We start from the raw sequence: 14,133 nt of genomic DNA, 5'->3' as shown, positions 1-14,133 counted from the left end.
TGAGTAGAATGTGGGCAGAGATGGGGATGGGGGTCCTGGGGAGGTGGGCTGGGGGGGTTGGGTTATGGCAGTTTAGGTGTGGGGGACACGCCCACTGGAGGGAAGCCAGTTAGCGAGGGGAGAATCTCTGGAGAGACTGGGGGGAATACATCGTGACTTGCAGGGAGGGAGTGGGTGGGGTTGGGCGCTCCCTGGATCCCAGTGGGATGAGATGTTGGGTAGTGAGAGGGGCCTTGCCAGGAGTCTGAGAGTGGATGGTGAGATTGGGGTGTGTGTGTGGATACCAAGGAGGAACCCAGGCAGTGTTGGCTATTGATAAGGTGTGAAGGTACTATAGGCTTCCAGCTATGTGGTTGCAAAAAATAAAAGCTATCCGCCTCCTTAGAATCTATAATGTGGTCGCTGGTTTGGGATGGTCCAGCCAGTGCCCATGGGGGGCAAAGGTTTTGACCACATTACGGAGCATCCTGAGATGTCTTAGGGCTGAGGGGAGAGCGATACAGTATGTACTCTACGGCAGGGGGAAGGACACGTAGCTACAGAGGAGTTTTTCAGACGGTGCATGTCAACTCCTCCATTTAACTCGCTGCAGCAGCCTTGATTGGCAAAGTCTTTGTCCTTGCCTTTTCCGTTTTGAAATAAGAGGTGGCTGCTAGTTGTGTGAAACCATAGAAATACAGATTTCAGTCAACTTATTAAGTAAAAAATGGATTGTCTGACAACGTGGTTCTTTTGTTAAAGCTATTGTTTGTCACTTGTAAAAAAAAAATTGTGGAGTATGTATAATAGTGCACATTTTATGTGAAGTTTTATTTTTGGTAATATTAAAAAAAAAAAACCTGCAGATGATAAGGGATAACAAGGGATTTCTAATTTAAAAAAATATGATATTTTGTTTAGCTATTTTGGACACTTTCTACTGGTGGTTTTTTAAAACAGTCCCTGTTTAAGCCACAAAACAATGTATAAATACATATTTTTACTGTTACCAACGTTCATTTCTTTTTTGGGAATGGTTAATAGCTGCCATTGCATGTGTTGGGTTTCTCATGTACTCACAGAAACTCCTCCCTCCTATATGAATACAGACAGCACGTGAGAAACCAGCCTGGGGCGCTGATCCCGTCATGAAGGGCAGGGCTGCTGCACAATTCCTTCCATTCATATTAGGGAGGCACAAGCTCCAAGGCTGTTGATATTGAAGTAGGAACATTGTAAATCCATAACAAACACTTGCATGTTTAATAAACATTTTTAAAATTTCATAACAACCATGTGTGATCTTTTTGTACCCGTTCCTTTTAAATTTGCATTTGTAAAAATGGATTTGACGAAAAGCATTATTTTGTCCTCTTAAATCTGTTGGCTGGTGTAATGAGGACACTAAAACTGCCACTCCACTTAAATTGGAGGGAGAAGATATTCTGTGTTCGAGTCCAGTAAATAAGAATAAAAATATTTATTAATCTGATTGCCCGATGCTAGTTTCTTCTGCTATACTCACTAGAAATAAGTGGGATTGAGTGGAATTTTTGGTATAAAAATCTGTCTCCCATTTGCCTGACAATACATCAGTGGTGGTGTTTTGTTTATGTAGGGTGATGAGACACGATGTAACTGACTTTGCACACACTTAATGTTAAATTAAAAATTTCACCAAGTAAATTTTCTATTCAGCTCTACTGAAATATTTGCTTGAATTGAGAGAGACAAATTTTGGTGCTATCTGTAATGCTGGAGGTTAGAGTAATTTAAATAATAGTTTCAACAGACTCATAAATGAGTTTTCAGCTGGGTTCATATTACCTTGAGATGTGGTTTTCTTGTTGGTTATTTAAGTACATTTCTGGTGTTTAATGACCTGAAGTTTTTGCAGTCGCTTCTAAGGAAGACTTTAAATGAATTTACTGTGAGGCAGCCATTTTCTAGCCTAAAATTAGTTTCTGATTTAAAGCAAAAATATCAGCAGAAATCTCTACATTTTTGGTAATAAGTTTAAAATATGCTGAATCTCTTGTTCACATTTTAAATGGGATTTCCTTTTTGTTTTTGTTTTTTAGCAAGATCACGTCCTATAGGAGAACTTTTAGCCCCAACATCTCCTTTTGATAAGAAGTGTGGACGTGAAAACTGGACTGTTGCCTTTGCACCTGATGGATCTTACTTTGCGTGGTCACAAGGACATCGCATAGTAAAGCTTGTTCCCTGGACTCAGTGCTTTAATAACTTGTAAGATTAAAAATTGTGCTGTTTGCTATCAAATTTACTTTCTCCTATTTCTTCATTTTGTAAAAGAAATATGAGGTGACCTGCAAATAAATAAACATGATGGTGTGCTGTTTTTGCTTCTTTAAGATGTATAAATGAGAGATTGGGTTATTTGGGTTTTTATCTATAAATTGTCTTGACTTTTATATAAGTAGGAGGAGTCTATGGACAATGGGAGAACTATTGATACCACAAGTGAAAGACAGACTTGTGCAATGAGAGAGGAAGTGATTTTAAACTTGTACTTTTGTTTAACACCAGATCAACTTCCTGAAACACTGAGAGAGAAGCTCTTTTAAGAGATTCAGATAGCCTACTTCTTCAGTTGAGGACTGAGAACTCCCACTCCAGTTCTTTGGTTCTCCAACAAAATCAGGAAACATGACCTTATATTCTTGGCATCTCTAAGCTTAAAAAACAAGCAGAATATTCTCAGCATATTTTCAGCACATCATAAAAAAAAAAAACCACAGCATTTTTGTTTAATTTGCAGGTCACTTTTAAGTCCATCTGGAAGTTGGTAAATTACTTCTTTGTGATTGACAACTGCGTTTCCCTGTATAGCAAATACATTTTCTTTTCACTGTGCTCAGTTTATTAAGTAGTGTGTGCAGGCTTCAATATCTCTTACTAGGATTTTTCTAATTAAATGTGGTGTTTTGAAGGGCATATTGGTGAGTTGTAGCAGAACAGAAAGGATCCCTCCCTGCCCCAGTCTTTTATATAAAAAACAACTCAAATACTTAACTGTAATATACATTCAGATTCTCACTAAAATTTTCAGTTTAAGTATAGCATTTAAAATGTTATCTTTCATGAAGGGTTAAAGAAGCTAACTGCTCTGTACAGAGGCAGAATTAGGAAACTAAAATTTATTGCTATAATGGGAAAGGTTTTCAGATATGGCAAACCCTCTTCACAATTGAGGAACAAGGGACAGTCATTTTAAAATCTTAAGTGAAGGTATTTTAGATACAGTAGCGATATGTGTATTATGACTGCCTATAGATTTATTGAAATAAAATACTCAGTTCATTGTGTTTATAGAGTAACACGTATTTCTAAAATGCTGACTTGTTTTACAGCTTGTTGCATGGCACAAAGAATGTTGCAAATTCAGTCAATGCAAGACTCTCAAGACAGAACAGCGATAGTGGTCAAAAAAATAAGCCTTGTGAGCATATAATTGACTGTGGTGATATAGTCTGGAGTCTTGCTTTTGGGTCTTCAGTGCCTGAAAAACAGAGTCGCTGTGTGAACATAGAATGGCATCGATTCAAATTTGGGCAAGATCAGCTTCTGCTTGCAACTGGCTTGAACAACGGGCGCATCAAAATATGGGATGTATACACAGGTATGGGAGCTTGTTTGAATGTATGTCTTACCATTGTCACTTAACAATGCAGCATTGTAGCTATATCATAAACTATAATAGCTAGATTCTAAATATATTGGTTTATGAATGCTAATTTGAAAAGAAGTTAAAATGAGCTAAGTTAGGCCTAAAAAATAGAAGGGACCTTTGCAACTACAATTGTACTAAAGAAATGCTGTTGAAAAGAGAAATGGTTCAGGTTGTGCTTCAGTGTCTCTGGGCTAAGATGGCAGATTACATACCAAACCATTACTGTCTTGTTATTGCTTTGTGAAATCTCACCTGAAATGCACTTGAGAAGTGTCATTTGGGTGTGGCGGAGAACTGGGTGGCATGGGGGAAGAAATACTAGTTTAGGCCTCAGTCCATAAAAGTGTGTAAGTATGTGCTTGACTTGAGACACTTGAATTTTTAGCTTTTTCTTTTTTTTTAAGCAAAACTCTAGCATTCCAGGTAGGGAAGAGTTTCCTTTAGTACTTTGGTTATGGGGAAGGTTTTTTAGAAATAATTATTGCTTGCCCCACTTTTTTATGAGCAATACTGATCCTGTTAAAATAGGCTGACCGTCGTAACCTTTGAAGCTACAAGGGGGTACGGGATCCTGCAATCTAACTTGTAATTACCATTAAATTGGGCCGCAACTAGCTCCTGGTCACTTAGTAGCGAAATTACTTAATGAATATTAGGGAAGTTGCTATTGAAAAACTTGCTATTTGAAGTTAAGAACAAAACCATGCATTCATCTAAAGTTAAAAGGTAATTCACTTAGATTAGTTCTCAGACATCTAATCTTGTTAGTGTATAGATTTTAGAAGTTTAGCTTTTCCAGACCTAGTCAGAGTTGAAAGAGTAAATATATCTTATCACTATGAAGTATGTATACAAGATTAATTTCTTTACATATTTTAGATACATCTCTGCTCTAGCCAGTCTCCAGAAGTAGGCAAGGAGGACGGAATTTTATCTTTAAGCTTTATTCGTGGGCATTTAATTTGAGTAAAAGAATTGCTATGCACTTTCTCTTAATTGGTATCGTTCTTGTGCAACAGGAAAACTCCTCCTTAATCTGATGGACCATACTGAAGTGGTCAGAGATTTAACCTTTGCCCCAGATGGCAGCCTGATATTAGTGTCTGCATCAAGAGACAAAACGCTAAGAGTGTGGGACCTGAAAGATGATGGTATAGTTTTGTTTTGTTTGTTTATTTATTTATTTTTATTTTTAAAATTCACCTGTTGGGAGAGCGTAGAGCAGTCTTTCTGCAGTCGTCAGCAGTAGTATCAATGTATATTTTGGATTTTTAAATCTTTATTGACCTCAGCCCCCTTGTAGTAGTCATTTAATCTTCATCCCATATAGTGCAGACTGTATCTACACCTCAGCAAGGAGCATGTATTTGAGGTTCAGTGGCCATTTACAATGGTATGTGTCCTGACCCTGCTGGTCAAGGTACAGAGTTCGGAGGCCATTTCAATATGGCAGGTAACTTTTATACAGCCAGAGTCTCTTTAAAACAAAAAAGGAGTTTAGAACAACAGTACAGTGTCTTTTTCAAAAAATCTCTTGCATAAAATGTTAAATAAAACTGGATTTGGACTATTCCTGGGGGTTACTAATCTGGAACTAATGCTCCTAGTTTTGCCATTTTTTCCTTTGCAGGAAATATGATGAAGGTATTAAGAGGGCACCAGAATTGGGTGTATGGCTGTGCTTTTTCTCCAGACTCTTCCATTCTGTGTTCCGTTGGAGCCAGTAAAGCAGTATGTGTCAGAGTTTCTTGTTCATAAGTTTATTATTGAATTGTGCATATAATCACTTTAAATCTAAGTAACAAATAAAGCTTGTGCTCGGTGTCATGAACTTCTAATGTTTTTATGATGATGCAAGAAGTTGCATGAAAGAAATTGAAGTAAACTACCTAAGATGCCTTCATATACTGATTTATGAACTGAGAACTTGCACTGCTTTTAGTTGAAGAAACTTTAAGCATCCTTTGAAGTAGCTTGCACATCTGCATCTGTTCATAAAATAAAAACCAAGGAAAGTAAAACTTGCAGTGTTAAGAATGGAATATGTAGGCTAATGTTTTAATCAAATTATCTTGCTGTTGATTTTATCCTTTCTATTTCCTGCTCAATTAAAAGGACTTTTCAAAGTCTGAGCTGGTCATGGTCTCTTCTGCTGAACAAAAATGTTTCTACATATTCTCAAATACAAATAGCACTCATATGTCTAAAACATCTAGAATGAAGAACAGCATATGGTTCTGTTTCCATCTGTATTCTAATGTCCTGCTAGAGAACTGAAAGCAGTGCAGGTAAAGCATGTTTTACAATAAACTGCTTCTTGGCACTGAAAAACTATTAATTAGTATAAAATAGAAGAAAGGGAAAAGACTAGTATATAGTTTCTATGAATAGTATACTAAAGTTAATTGATTAGCAAAACCATAATTAATGTGAACATTGAAGACTAGTAGCTAGGATAATTGTTAGAATGCATTTTATATTTTTAAAAAAAGTTTGGTAAATTAACAGTTCAGATTTGATAGAGAACAGTTTAGTCCTTTAAAATAGAACAGATGTGGATGTATTCATTGATATTTTTAGGCTGTGTGTTTTCCATAAGCTTCTTGCTTTCCCTGTCACAGGTGGTGGCAGCAATATTGGTGTGATTGAGGTTAAGCTGGCACCACTCACACAGGCGCACAATGGTGTTAGCTGGGCAGAAAGAGTGGCATCTCTGGCTACCAGGCTGGGGGCGAACTTTACCATAGGACGAAGTAACCTTGCATTCGACTGCAAGGTGTACTGTACGTACGCAGGTGCTGGTTGATGTCCACTTTCTGCTTTTTTCTTTCTTTCTTTTTATTTTTTAATTTTCACAGCAGTGAAACCCAATGACTCCTAAAACTTAAATTTTATTTTCCAGTTTTATGGAATGTTGGGGTCTTATTAGTGAAACTGGTCAACATGATACTTATAACTAACTGACTTAAAAAATGGTTTCATTTTAGTAAAGTGTGTGAGGCACTAATACCATTTTCTTTGGTTAAACTTAAGTTGTTTGCATTTTATCTGTCTGAGATATTGTTAGTATTTAATCTGCAAGTAAAATTGTACTGGGGCGGGGGGGGGGGGGGGAAGACCCTAAAGAGCACTTACAGGGACAGATTTAATATATAGTTTTGTACCCAGAAATTGTTAGCCTATTTTCTGTAACATTACATTAAAACATAGTGGATCCTTCATATTAAGCTATTCTGCACAGTCTTCAGTGCAGTTTTATATAATGTAGAACTGCATGTAAAATCCCCCAAAATTAGTATTATACTCATACTTTACCAATTTCTGCAGTAAGATTTACAGTAAGCTGGGTAAATCACAATACTCAAATGTTTTTGTTGTTGATATAATTAAACTTAAGATGCATAAAAAAATTTTAATAATGTGCTTAGACTTCCTTGTTATGTTGCCAAAGACATTTCTTTTGGCTGTGAAAATTCTCTTTGCTTGCAGTATCTGTTTCTCTTCCTAGGCTGACGGTGATCCAAGCGTATTGTAAACAAGTGATCTTAAACTCAAAGGGGATGCCACTGGAGTAACAATATGTTAACCTTACTTTTTCTGTCTGTATATTTCTTAAAAATTTGGTAGTTACTGAAAAGAGGGGACTGTAGTGCTTAACCCTATTTATTTCTGTGTATTTTAATAAAATAGTTTTGTAATACATGGATTTCAGTAAAACTACATGGTTAAATTGCATTGCCTTTCTTATATTTTTGGCTTATTTTGTAAATAACATTTAACAAACTTAAGTTAGAATTTGCATGTCTGCTTTAATTTAAAAAAAAAATTGATTTTAATCTCAGTATGACACGAGCATATTTTTAATTGTAGTAATTTATAATGCTTGATTTATATAAACCTAAGTAAAACTAGCAGACAGTTAAGAAATGTAAATGCTGCATTGGGTATCTGAGCAAAAGCTATAACATTAGCTTTTCTAATTTCAGGTTTTTCTTTGGGATATGGATAAGTACTCCATGATTCGTAAACTAGAAGGACATCTCAACGATGTTGTAGCTTGTGAGTTTTCCCCTGATGGAGCTTTACTGGCTACTGCATCTTACGATACTCGAGTTTATGTCTGGGATCCCCATATTGGAGTTATTCTAATGGAATTTGGGTAAGCAGAGTATTTAAATGTGTTAATTTTTAGTTCCCTCTTGGAATTTACAAAAGGATCTGACCATAGTTTATACCTAATGAAAATGCAAGGAGTGACAAAGTTATGGAATTGTTGCATGTATGGATTTAATAAGATATGATGTCAAATAACTAACTCAGTTAAAGTTTTATTTATATAAGTAAGACAATCAGGCAATACTTTAATATAGCACTATACTGGAAGGAAACATACGTTCCAGCTCTCTGTAACTGGAGAAGTGGTGACAGCGTATTTCAGTTCACATCTAGAAGGAAAGAGTTTTTGGGAAGTTAGTTATAGGATGTGAGACAAAGATTTCAAATCCAGTTATCATTACTGACAGCTGTGGCAACCAGCAGTTCCTAATGAGTTAAAAATATCTTTCTTTGGGTCATTATTTCCTTCATAACAGAAAACATCTGCAATAATAAATACCTTTTATCAGTCACAGGATGTAATTGGATCATAAGCACCCCTTATCAATTACCCGGTGTTGTTTATTATAAGGTACTTCTGTAGACATCCTTCATTAATTGAGAAGGGTCCCTTCCTGGAGACCTGGACTCTTACGGACTGAGAGGAGCAGGGAATAATTAGAGCCCAATACAAGTTGCTGAGCATTGGTCACATGCTCAATTCAGTTTAAGAACAGACACTGAGGCCTTAGAATCCAGACACACTTGGGCTAATAAAGCACGGATTCTGGGAGTATTCAGTATACAAAGAATTATGAGTTTAACATACACAAATCATAATCAGTTAATATTTACTAACAGAATTGCTAAAATGGTTCAAGATCTTATAAAAACCTAAGGTATGCCTGTTAATTGCACAGTAATTGGAAAGAGAATGCAGGGGACTGGACTAGATGACCTCTTGAAGTCCCCAGTCCCATGATTCTTACTTGGTTTGCTTGACTAGTAAATGAGAAAAAAATCAGCTTTGGACAGTAGAAGGTGAGAGAAGTACCATATTGGCACCAAACAATAAGATTTTATTCCCTGGGAGAAAACTGCTCTATCTGGTAGTTATTTAATTCCCCTGTTTTATAACATGAAAAATTATTTTTGAGATGAACAATTAGCTCGAAACTCAGTTCTGGGAGAGTACTTTCTCTGTAATTGAAAATGTGTAATTCAAGACTTTGGTGCTTTAAAACCTACTAGTGGAAGTGTCTTCAGTATATAACTAATACTGTGGTGTTCTTTGTAGAGCTGTGTAGCAGTATCTCTCAATTCATACTTCAGAGACAAATGTGTGTGTAAAATAAATAAATTAATTAAATTTAAAAAAAAATTCTCTTGAGGTCTATCGCTGATCATGGCTAACAGAAACTCCTACATAGTTTTCAATGGTTATGCTATTAACTGAGCCTGTGTCTGTCTGTCTACAGGCATCTGTTTCCTGCTCCAACTCCGATATTTGCTGGGGGAGCGAATGACAGATGGGTTAGATCTGTATCTTTTAGTCACGATGGACTGCATATTGCAAGCCTTGCTGATGATAAGTAAGTATGAGGAAAGAGTTGTCAGACTCTTGCTTCTTCTCAGTAATTAAAAATTCCTTGTACTACGCACAACTTATTTTTTTAAACTGAGAACTGACTTCTAACTGACTGCTTGTAGCAATGCCTTGCTGTCTCAATGATGGTCTGTTGTAAAACTGTCTCCCATAGCCATATAAAATAAACAAGAGATGGTGTACAGGGGTAGATGACTTAAATAGCATTCTAAATATACAAAGATATCTGTAAAAGGGTGGAGAAATAAAGGCCCTCTGTTTAGCTTGATTTCAATAAATCATTGAAGTAGCATGCTTCTGTGTCTGTTTGAATGACATTTTTTCTTGAAAAAATTAATCAGTATGGTTACTTGGGTCATCTGTTTTACTTTTGTACTTGTATATGGTTTTGTTAATGAAGACTAACAGTAAGTTTTTAAAGTAGAAGATTTTGAAGATAGGAAAGTCATCCTGTCTAAGGCAAGGAAACACACTGTTACCTTGCTTTGGTAGCTTGCTAAAATGAATACTGAGAACTCCTAGCAGAAATAACATCTGCTAATGTTTTGAGACTCAGTCTACACTTTCAGATCATCAGTTAAAATTCTTTGGCTGCAGTAACCTAATTTTTTTGGCATGCTGTTACTAAGTCTGTAGTGTCTATTGCAAACTCTTCAAACCACTTACATTATATTTCTTTAGAATTGGTATCTGTCTGATGCACAAATATAAAGTTATATCTGACTATATCAGTGGTTTTCAGCCTGTGGTCTGCGGACCCCTGGGGGTCTGCAGACTGTTAGTCCACACCTCCATTTGACATCTTTTAGAGATCTGCAAATGAAAGGTTGAAAACCACTGGACTACATGACTGCAAGTGAAGACAGTACATTATAAATACATAAATATATATTTATTTCTCAGTTAGGTTAACACTTCATAAATTATTGTACTGCATTAAAGAAATTGGTTACTCTACCTTTAACAGCTAACTTTTTCCTTCCAGAATGGTGAGGTTCTGGAGTATTGAAGAAGACTATCCTGTACAAGTTGCACCTTTGAACAATGGGCTTTGCTGTGCCTTTTCTACTGATGGCAGTGTTCTAGCTGCTGGGTAAGTATACAGCTAATAATACTTAACTTATGCCGTAATATTCATCCTTAAAGGACTTTGGAAATGTTAACTAACAGTTCTAGCTTCCTCATTTCTAAATGCCATTTTGTTGCTTTTGATTGTTTTAAGGAGGCATCAAAGCTTAGTCAAGCAAGCCTTGAGTTCAGCACCACCGAGAGTTGAACAAGCGTAGTCTCACTTTATTTCTTTTTAATATTTAGGAAATGATCAAGCAAGCCACAAACGTGGGCCTGACCCATATACACTACAACAGCACAGTGCAAGTGCTGCAAAAGCCCTTTAGCCATCCAGGGGAGAATTCTCCTTGTGCAGGCACTGCACTAGGCAGCCCTGCACAGGCCCCTTGAATTCCCTAGCATAGTACACGACTATTTATAGTCTGAGCAGCTCAGTGTCAGAGAGTTGCGTGAGACCTGCTGCGTGCTTTTTCAGCTCCAGCCCAAAATCCCAGGAGCAGAGAGCATGCAGTCTCAACTTTGCTATTTAACATCTAGAGTTAGGGAACAAGTAGTTTAGAGGAGAGGATTTCTCTGGCCTTCCCCCAACTATCGAATTATAAGGGTGTGCAATTCTGAAAGTAGTTCTGTGGAATAATTGACTTTTATGTGTTTGTGTGCAGAACGCATGATGGAAGCGTGTACTTCTGGGCAACTCCAAAACATGTGTCCAGTCTTCAACACTTGTGTCGCATGGCAATTAGAAGAGTGATGCCTACTAGCCAAGTCAAGAACCTGCCTGTCCCTTCAAAAGTGGTGGAGTTTCTTTCCTACCTGACTTAAAAAAATCCAAAAAACCCAAAATCCCTTGCATGCGACCAGTCTGCTGAAACTGGTAAAATTACTGGTACATTTTAAAAGAATCTTCAAGCTTTATACAGCCTTCAAGCTTCAAACTCTACAAGTTTTCAAGATCTATTTAAATTTGATACATCTAAAAAATCTGTCCTGCATTTTGACAGTGGAGTTTTTAATATTATTTATAGAAAAATACAGTACAAGTATTTCTGAAGTTCTCAAGACAATTTTCTAAAATCTAACTGTGAAAACATGTACATATGTAGATGTGAGCAGCTGTGTTATCAGTGGACCTTCTAAATTGCTTTTCTGATTCAGTGTATATTGTGTATATATTGTTTCTGTAGAGCCATCAGTGCTGTAAAGCAGAAGGATAGCTATTATTCTGGGACACTGAGTTAGACAAATATTGATTTAAAGAAGCTTAACTGCTTTGTACGTACATTAGTTGGGGTTCAGGATGCTGATCCACAGATACAAAATTATGTTAGTTTTTTTTGTGGGGAGGTACAGCTTAGTTTTCATTAGTGCTGATGTGTGGTGAAGAGAAGTAAGTTGAGTGAGGGATGGATTAGATAGAATATAAGTCCGGAACATCACTTCAATTAGCAAACACATTTGTCATCCAAAGCAGGCCTTAATTTTTGCAACAACAAAGATTAAATTTAAACCCTGGGTTGTCATTAAGAAAAATATCCTTAAATTTCTGAAATCTAACTACTGTATTGTTGCCTGGTATGTTTTCTGTAATATGTGAAGTTTACAGACTTGTATTATTCTGTGACCCTATAATATCTCTTGAGGGGGTGATATTGGTTAACTGCCAACGATAAGCAAAATGTTTGCTTCTGCCTTCTGTTATTTATCTGTACCTGCAGATATAAAGAATGTATGCATTGCATAAAATGCCTGATTATATATATATTTTTGTTTTTTTTATTAAAGACTTGTACAAAAACCTCACTTTTCTGAAACCATGATGTCTGGTGACTTTTTTTGTATGCAAGGAGGTGTTGGTTATAAAAATAATTAAGTCGTTTGAGTGGAAAGTGTTTAACTATATTGTGATAATAATCTAAACCCTCAAGGGCATAATACAGTGCATATAATGAAGGAGGGTTGGTAGTGTTAAACTGTATGTCAGTATATCTGAAAGTATTTAAGTTTCTCAAAAGACCTTCCCAAGGTATGGAAGATTCTCTTAGGCCATGTGTACACCTTACTTTTGTTGGCATAGCTGTGCCAGGCAGGGGTGTAAAGTGTGATCCTTGATTGATAGCTGTGCTGACAAAAGGTCCTAGTGTAGATGCAGTTATACTGATGCTTTTACTGGCATAGGGGTGGCTTGGGGGCTGGAATAAACTATACTAGTAACATTGCAGCATTGCTGGTATACACTGCATCTACCTTAAGTCCTAGGAGCACTTTGGTAAAGTGCTTCCCGTGTAATCATGGCCTTATACAGACACGGAGAAATAGTCTGTCTAGTTACTTACACGTACAATGCTTTTCTTCTTAACACATACATTATACATACATGCATATATAAAATGTTTGCTGGTGGGCTAGAAAATTCCAGAATTATAAAATCTGACATCCATAATAAATGGACTACATTGAAAGTTATATTAGACTAGATTTTGAACAATGATTTAGTAAGTTGGTTGAGATGGGGGAAAGAGCTTTAATTGTCGCAAACACAGAATATTGACTGGAACTCTACAAAAGGAAGAATTCAGAAGGGATGGGCAAGTTAAACCCGCTGCAAATATGAGTACAGCAGAAAGAGTTTGCCTTGAAAAGGTGCTAAGAAAACCTTCTGAATATGGAAATAAAAGTAAGCAATTGCAAACTGAAAAGCCTATGGTGAATGGGATGAAAAATGTTCCGTATTAAATGAGGGAAGTCAAGAACCAAGCGGAAATGAAAACTGGTCTGTAAGTGATGGGATTAAAGTTACTTATGGACAGTGTAGCAGACTTGCACAATTCTTGCACAATAACTGTACTGGGGTGTTAACTTCCAGCTAATGACAGAAATTTAAGGAAGAAAAGTTGGATTACAAGACACATCTGTACTAAATATAAGGGTTATTTACAATTCTTGTAGTCTCTGTATCTTCTGTAATGTGATTTAGGGAACTGAGCTATTGTAAGCTATCTACCTACATGCATGGGTGCGAAGGGCAACTAGTAGGAAACAGCAAAAATGGTCCAAATGTATAGGAAAAGGTAAATTTTACTAGCTCGCTGGATTTTCAAAGGAATTGGTTTAATAAGCCTCTTTTTTTTTTTTTTTTTTTTTTTTTAAAGGTAACCTCTAGGCCTGATCACCGTAATCCAGTGTTTCTCAAATTGGGGGTCCTGACCCAAACGGGGGGGAGGCAGCAAGGCTATTGTAGGGGAGTCATGAGATCACAAAAAATATTGCCATGGGGAGAAGAGGGACAGCAGCTGTTGCCTTCTGGCTGCCCAGCTCTGAAGGCAGAATGCTGCCAGCAGCACAGAAGTAAGGGTGGCAATACCATGAGTATCCACCAATGAGTACAGTAATTGGCTATCACTTTTTGGGGGGTGGGAGGTTATCAGTCTGAAATACTTTCAAAGGGCCTAGAAAAAATGCCCTGCCTTAGTCAAATTAACATATCTACTACAAACTTATTGGCACTCACCCAACCAGCTACCGAGAATTGTGCTGTCACACACTCTGATGACATATTCGGCTTGTGTCCTAGTTCAAGTCATGCTTTTGCATGCCACTCAAAACAGTTTTAGAGGATTTGAAGAAATCCAACTCGAAAAGCAGGCCTTAATTTAGAAGTTATAGGTGCCCATTTTTTTTTATGTACTCG

General features: G+C 36.8%; 1 protein-coding gene across 1 annotated transcript; it reads left to right on the top strand.

Moving 5' to 3' along the window:
• The first annotated feature begins 211 nt into the window (after nucleotides 1–211).
• On the top strand, nucleotides 212–12,245 carry WSB1 (WD repeat and SOCS box containing 1). Its single transcript, XM_026656593.2, has 9 exons — nucleotides 212–257; nucleotides 2,061–2,229; nucleotides 3,354–3,622; nucleotides 4,693–4,824; nucleotides 5,304–5,404; nucleotides 7,660–7,832; nucleotides 9,247–9,360; nucleotides 10,360–10,467; nucleotides 11,108–12,245. Exons 1-9 carry the CDS (start codon nucleotides 212–214, stop codon nucleotides 11,265–11,267), a joined length of 1,272 nt encoding a protein of 423 aa, XP_026512378.1. The 3' UTR covers nucleotides 11,268–12,245.
• Nucleotides 12,246–14,133: the final 1,888 nt, after the last annotated feature.

The sequence above is a fragment of the Terrapene carolina genome, unplaced genomic scaffold (assembly GCF_002925995.2).
Source record: "Terrapene carolina triunguis isolate 2854851 unplaced genomic scaffold, T_m_triunguis-2.0 Scaffold231, whole genome shotgun sequence".
Classification (NCBI taxonomy): domain Eukaryota; kingdom Metazoa; phylum Chordata; order Testudines; family Emydidae; genus Terrapene; species Terrapene triunguis.
The sequence above is the reverse complement of the archived record's forward strand: the minus strand, read 5'-3'. Positions and strand labels throughout refer to the sequence as shown.

What these genes read in the sequence shown, in the direction of transcription:
- WSB1 (XM_026656593.2), top strand. Translation starts at nt 212, where the DNA reads ATGTTGGGTAGTGAGAGGGGCCTTGCCAGGAGTCTGAGAGTGGATG. An exon ending in GTTATTCTAATGGAATTTGG is followed by an intron (nt 7,833 to 9,246) that starts GTAAGCAGAGTA and finishes GTCTGTCTACAG; the next exon opens with GCATCTGTTTCCTGCTCCAA. An exon ending in GGCAGTGTTCTAGCTGCTGG is followed by an intron (nt 10,468 to 11,107) that starts GTAAGTATACAG and finishes GTTTGTGTGCAG; the next exon opens with AACGCATGATGGAAGCGTGT.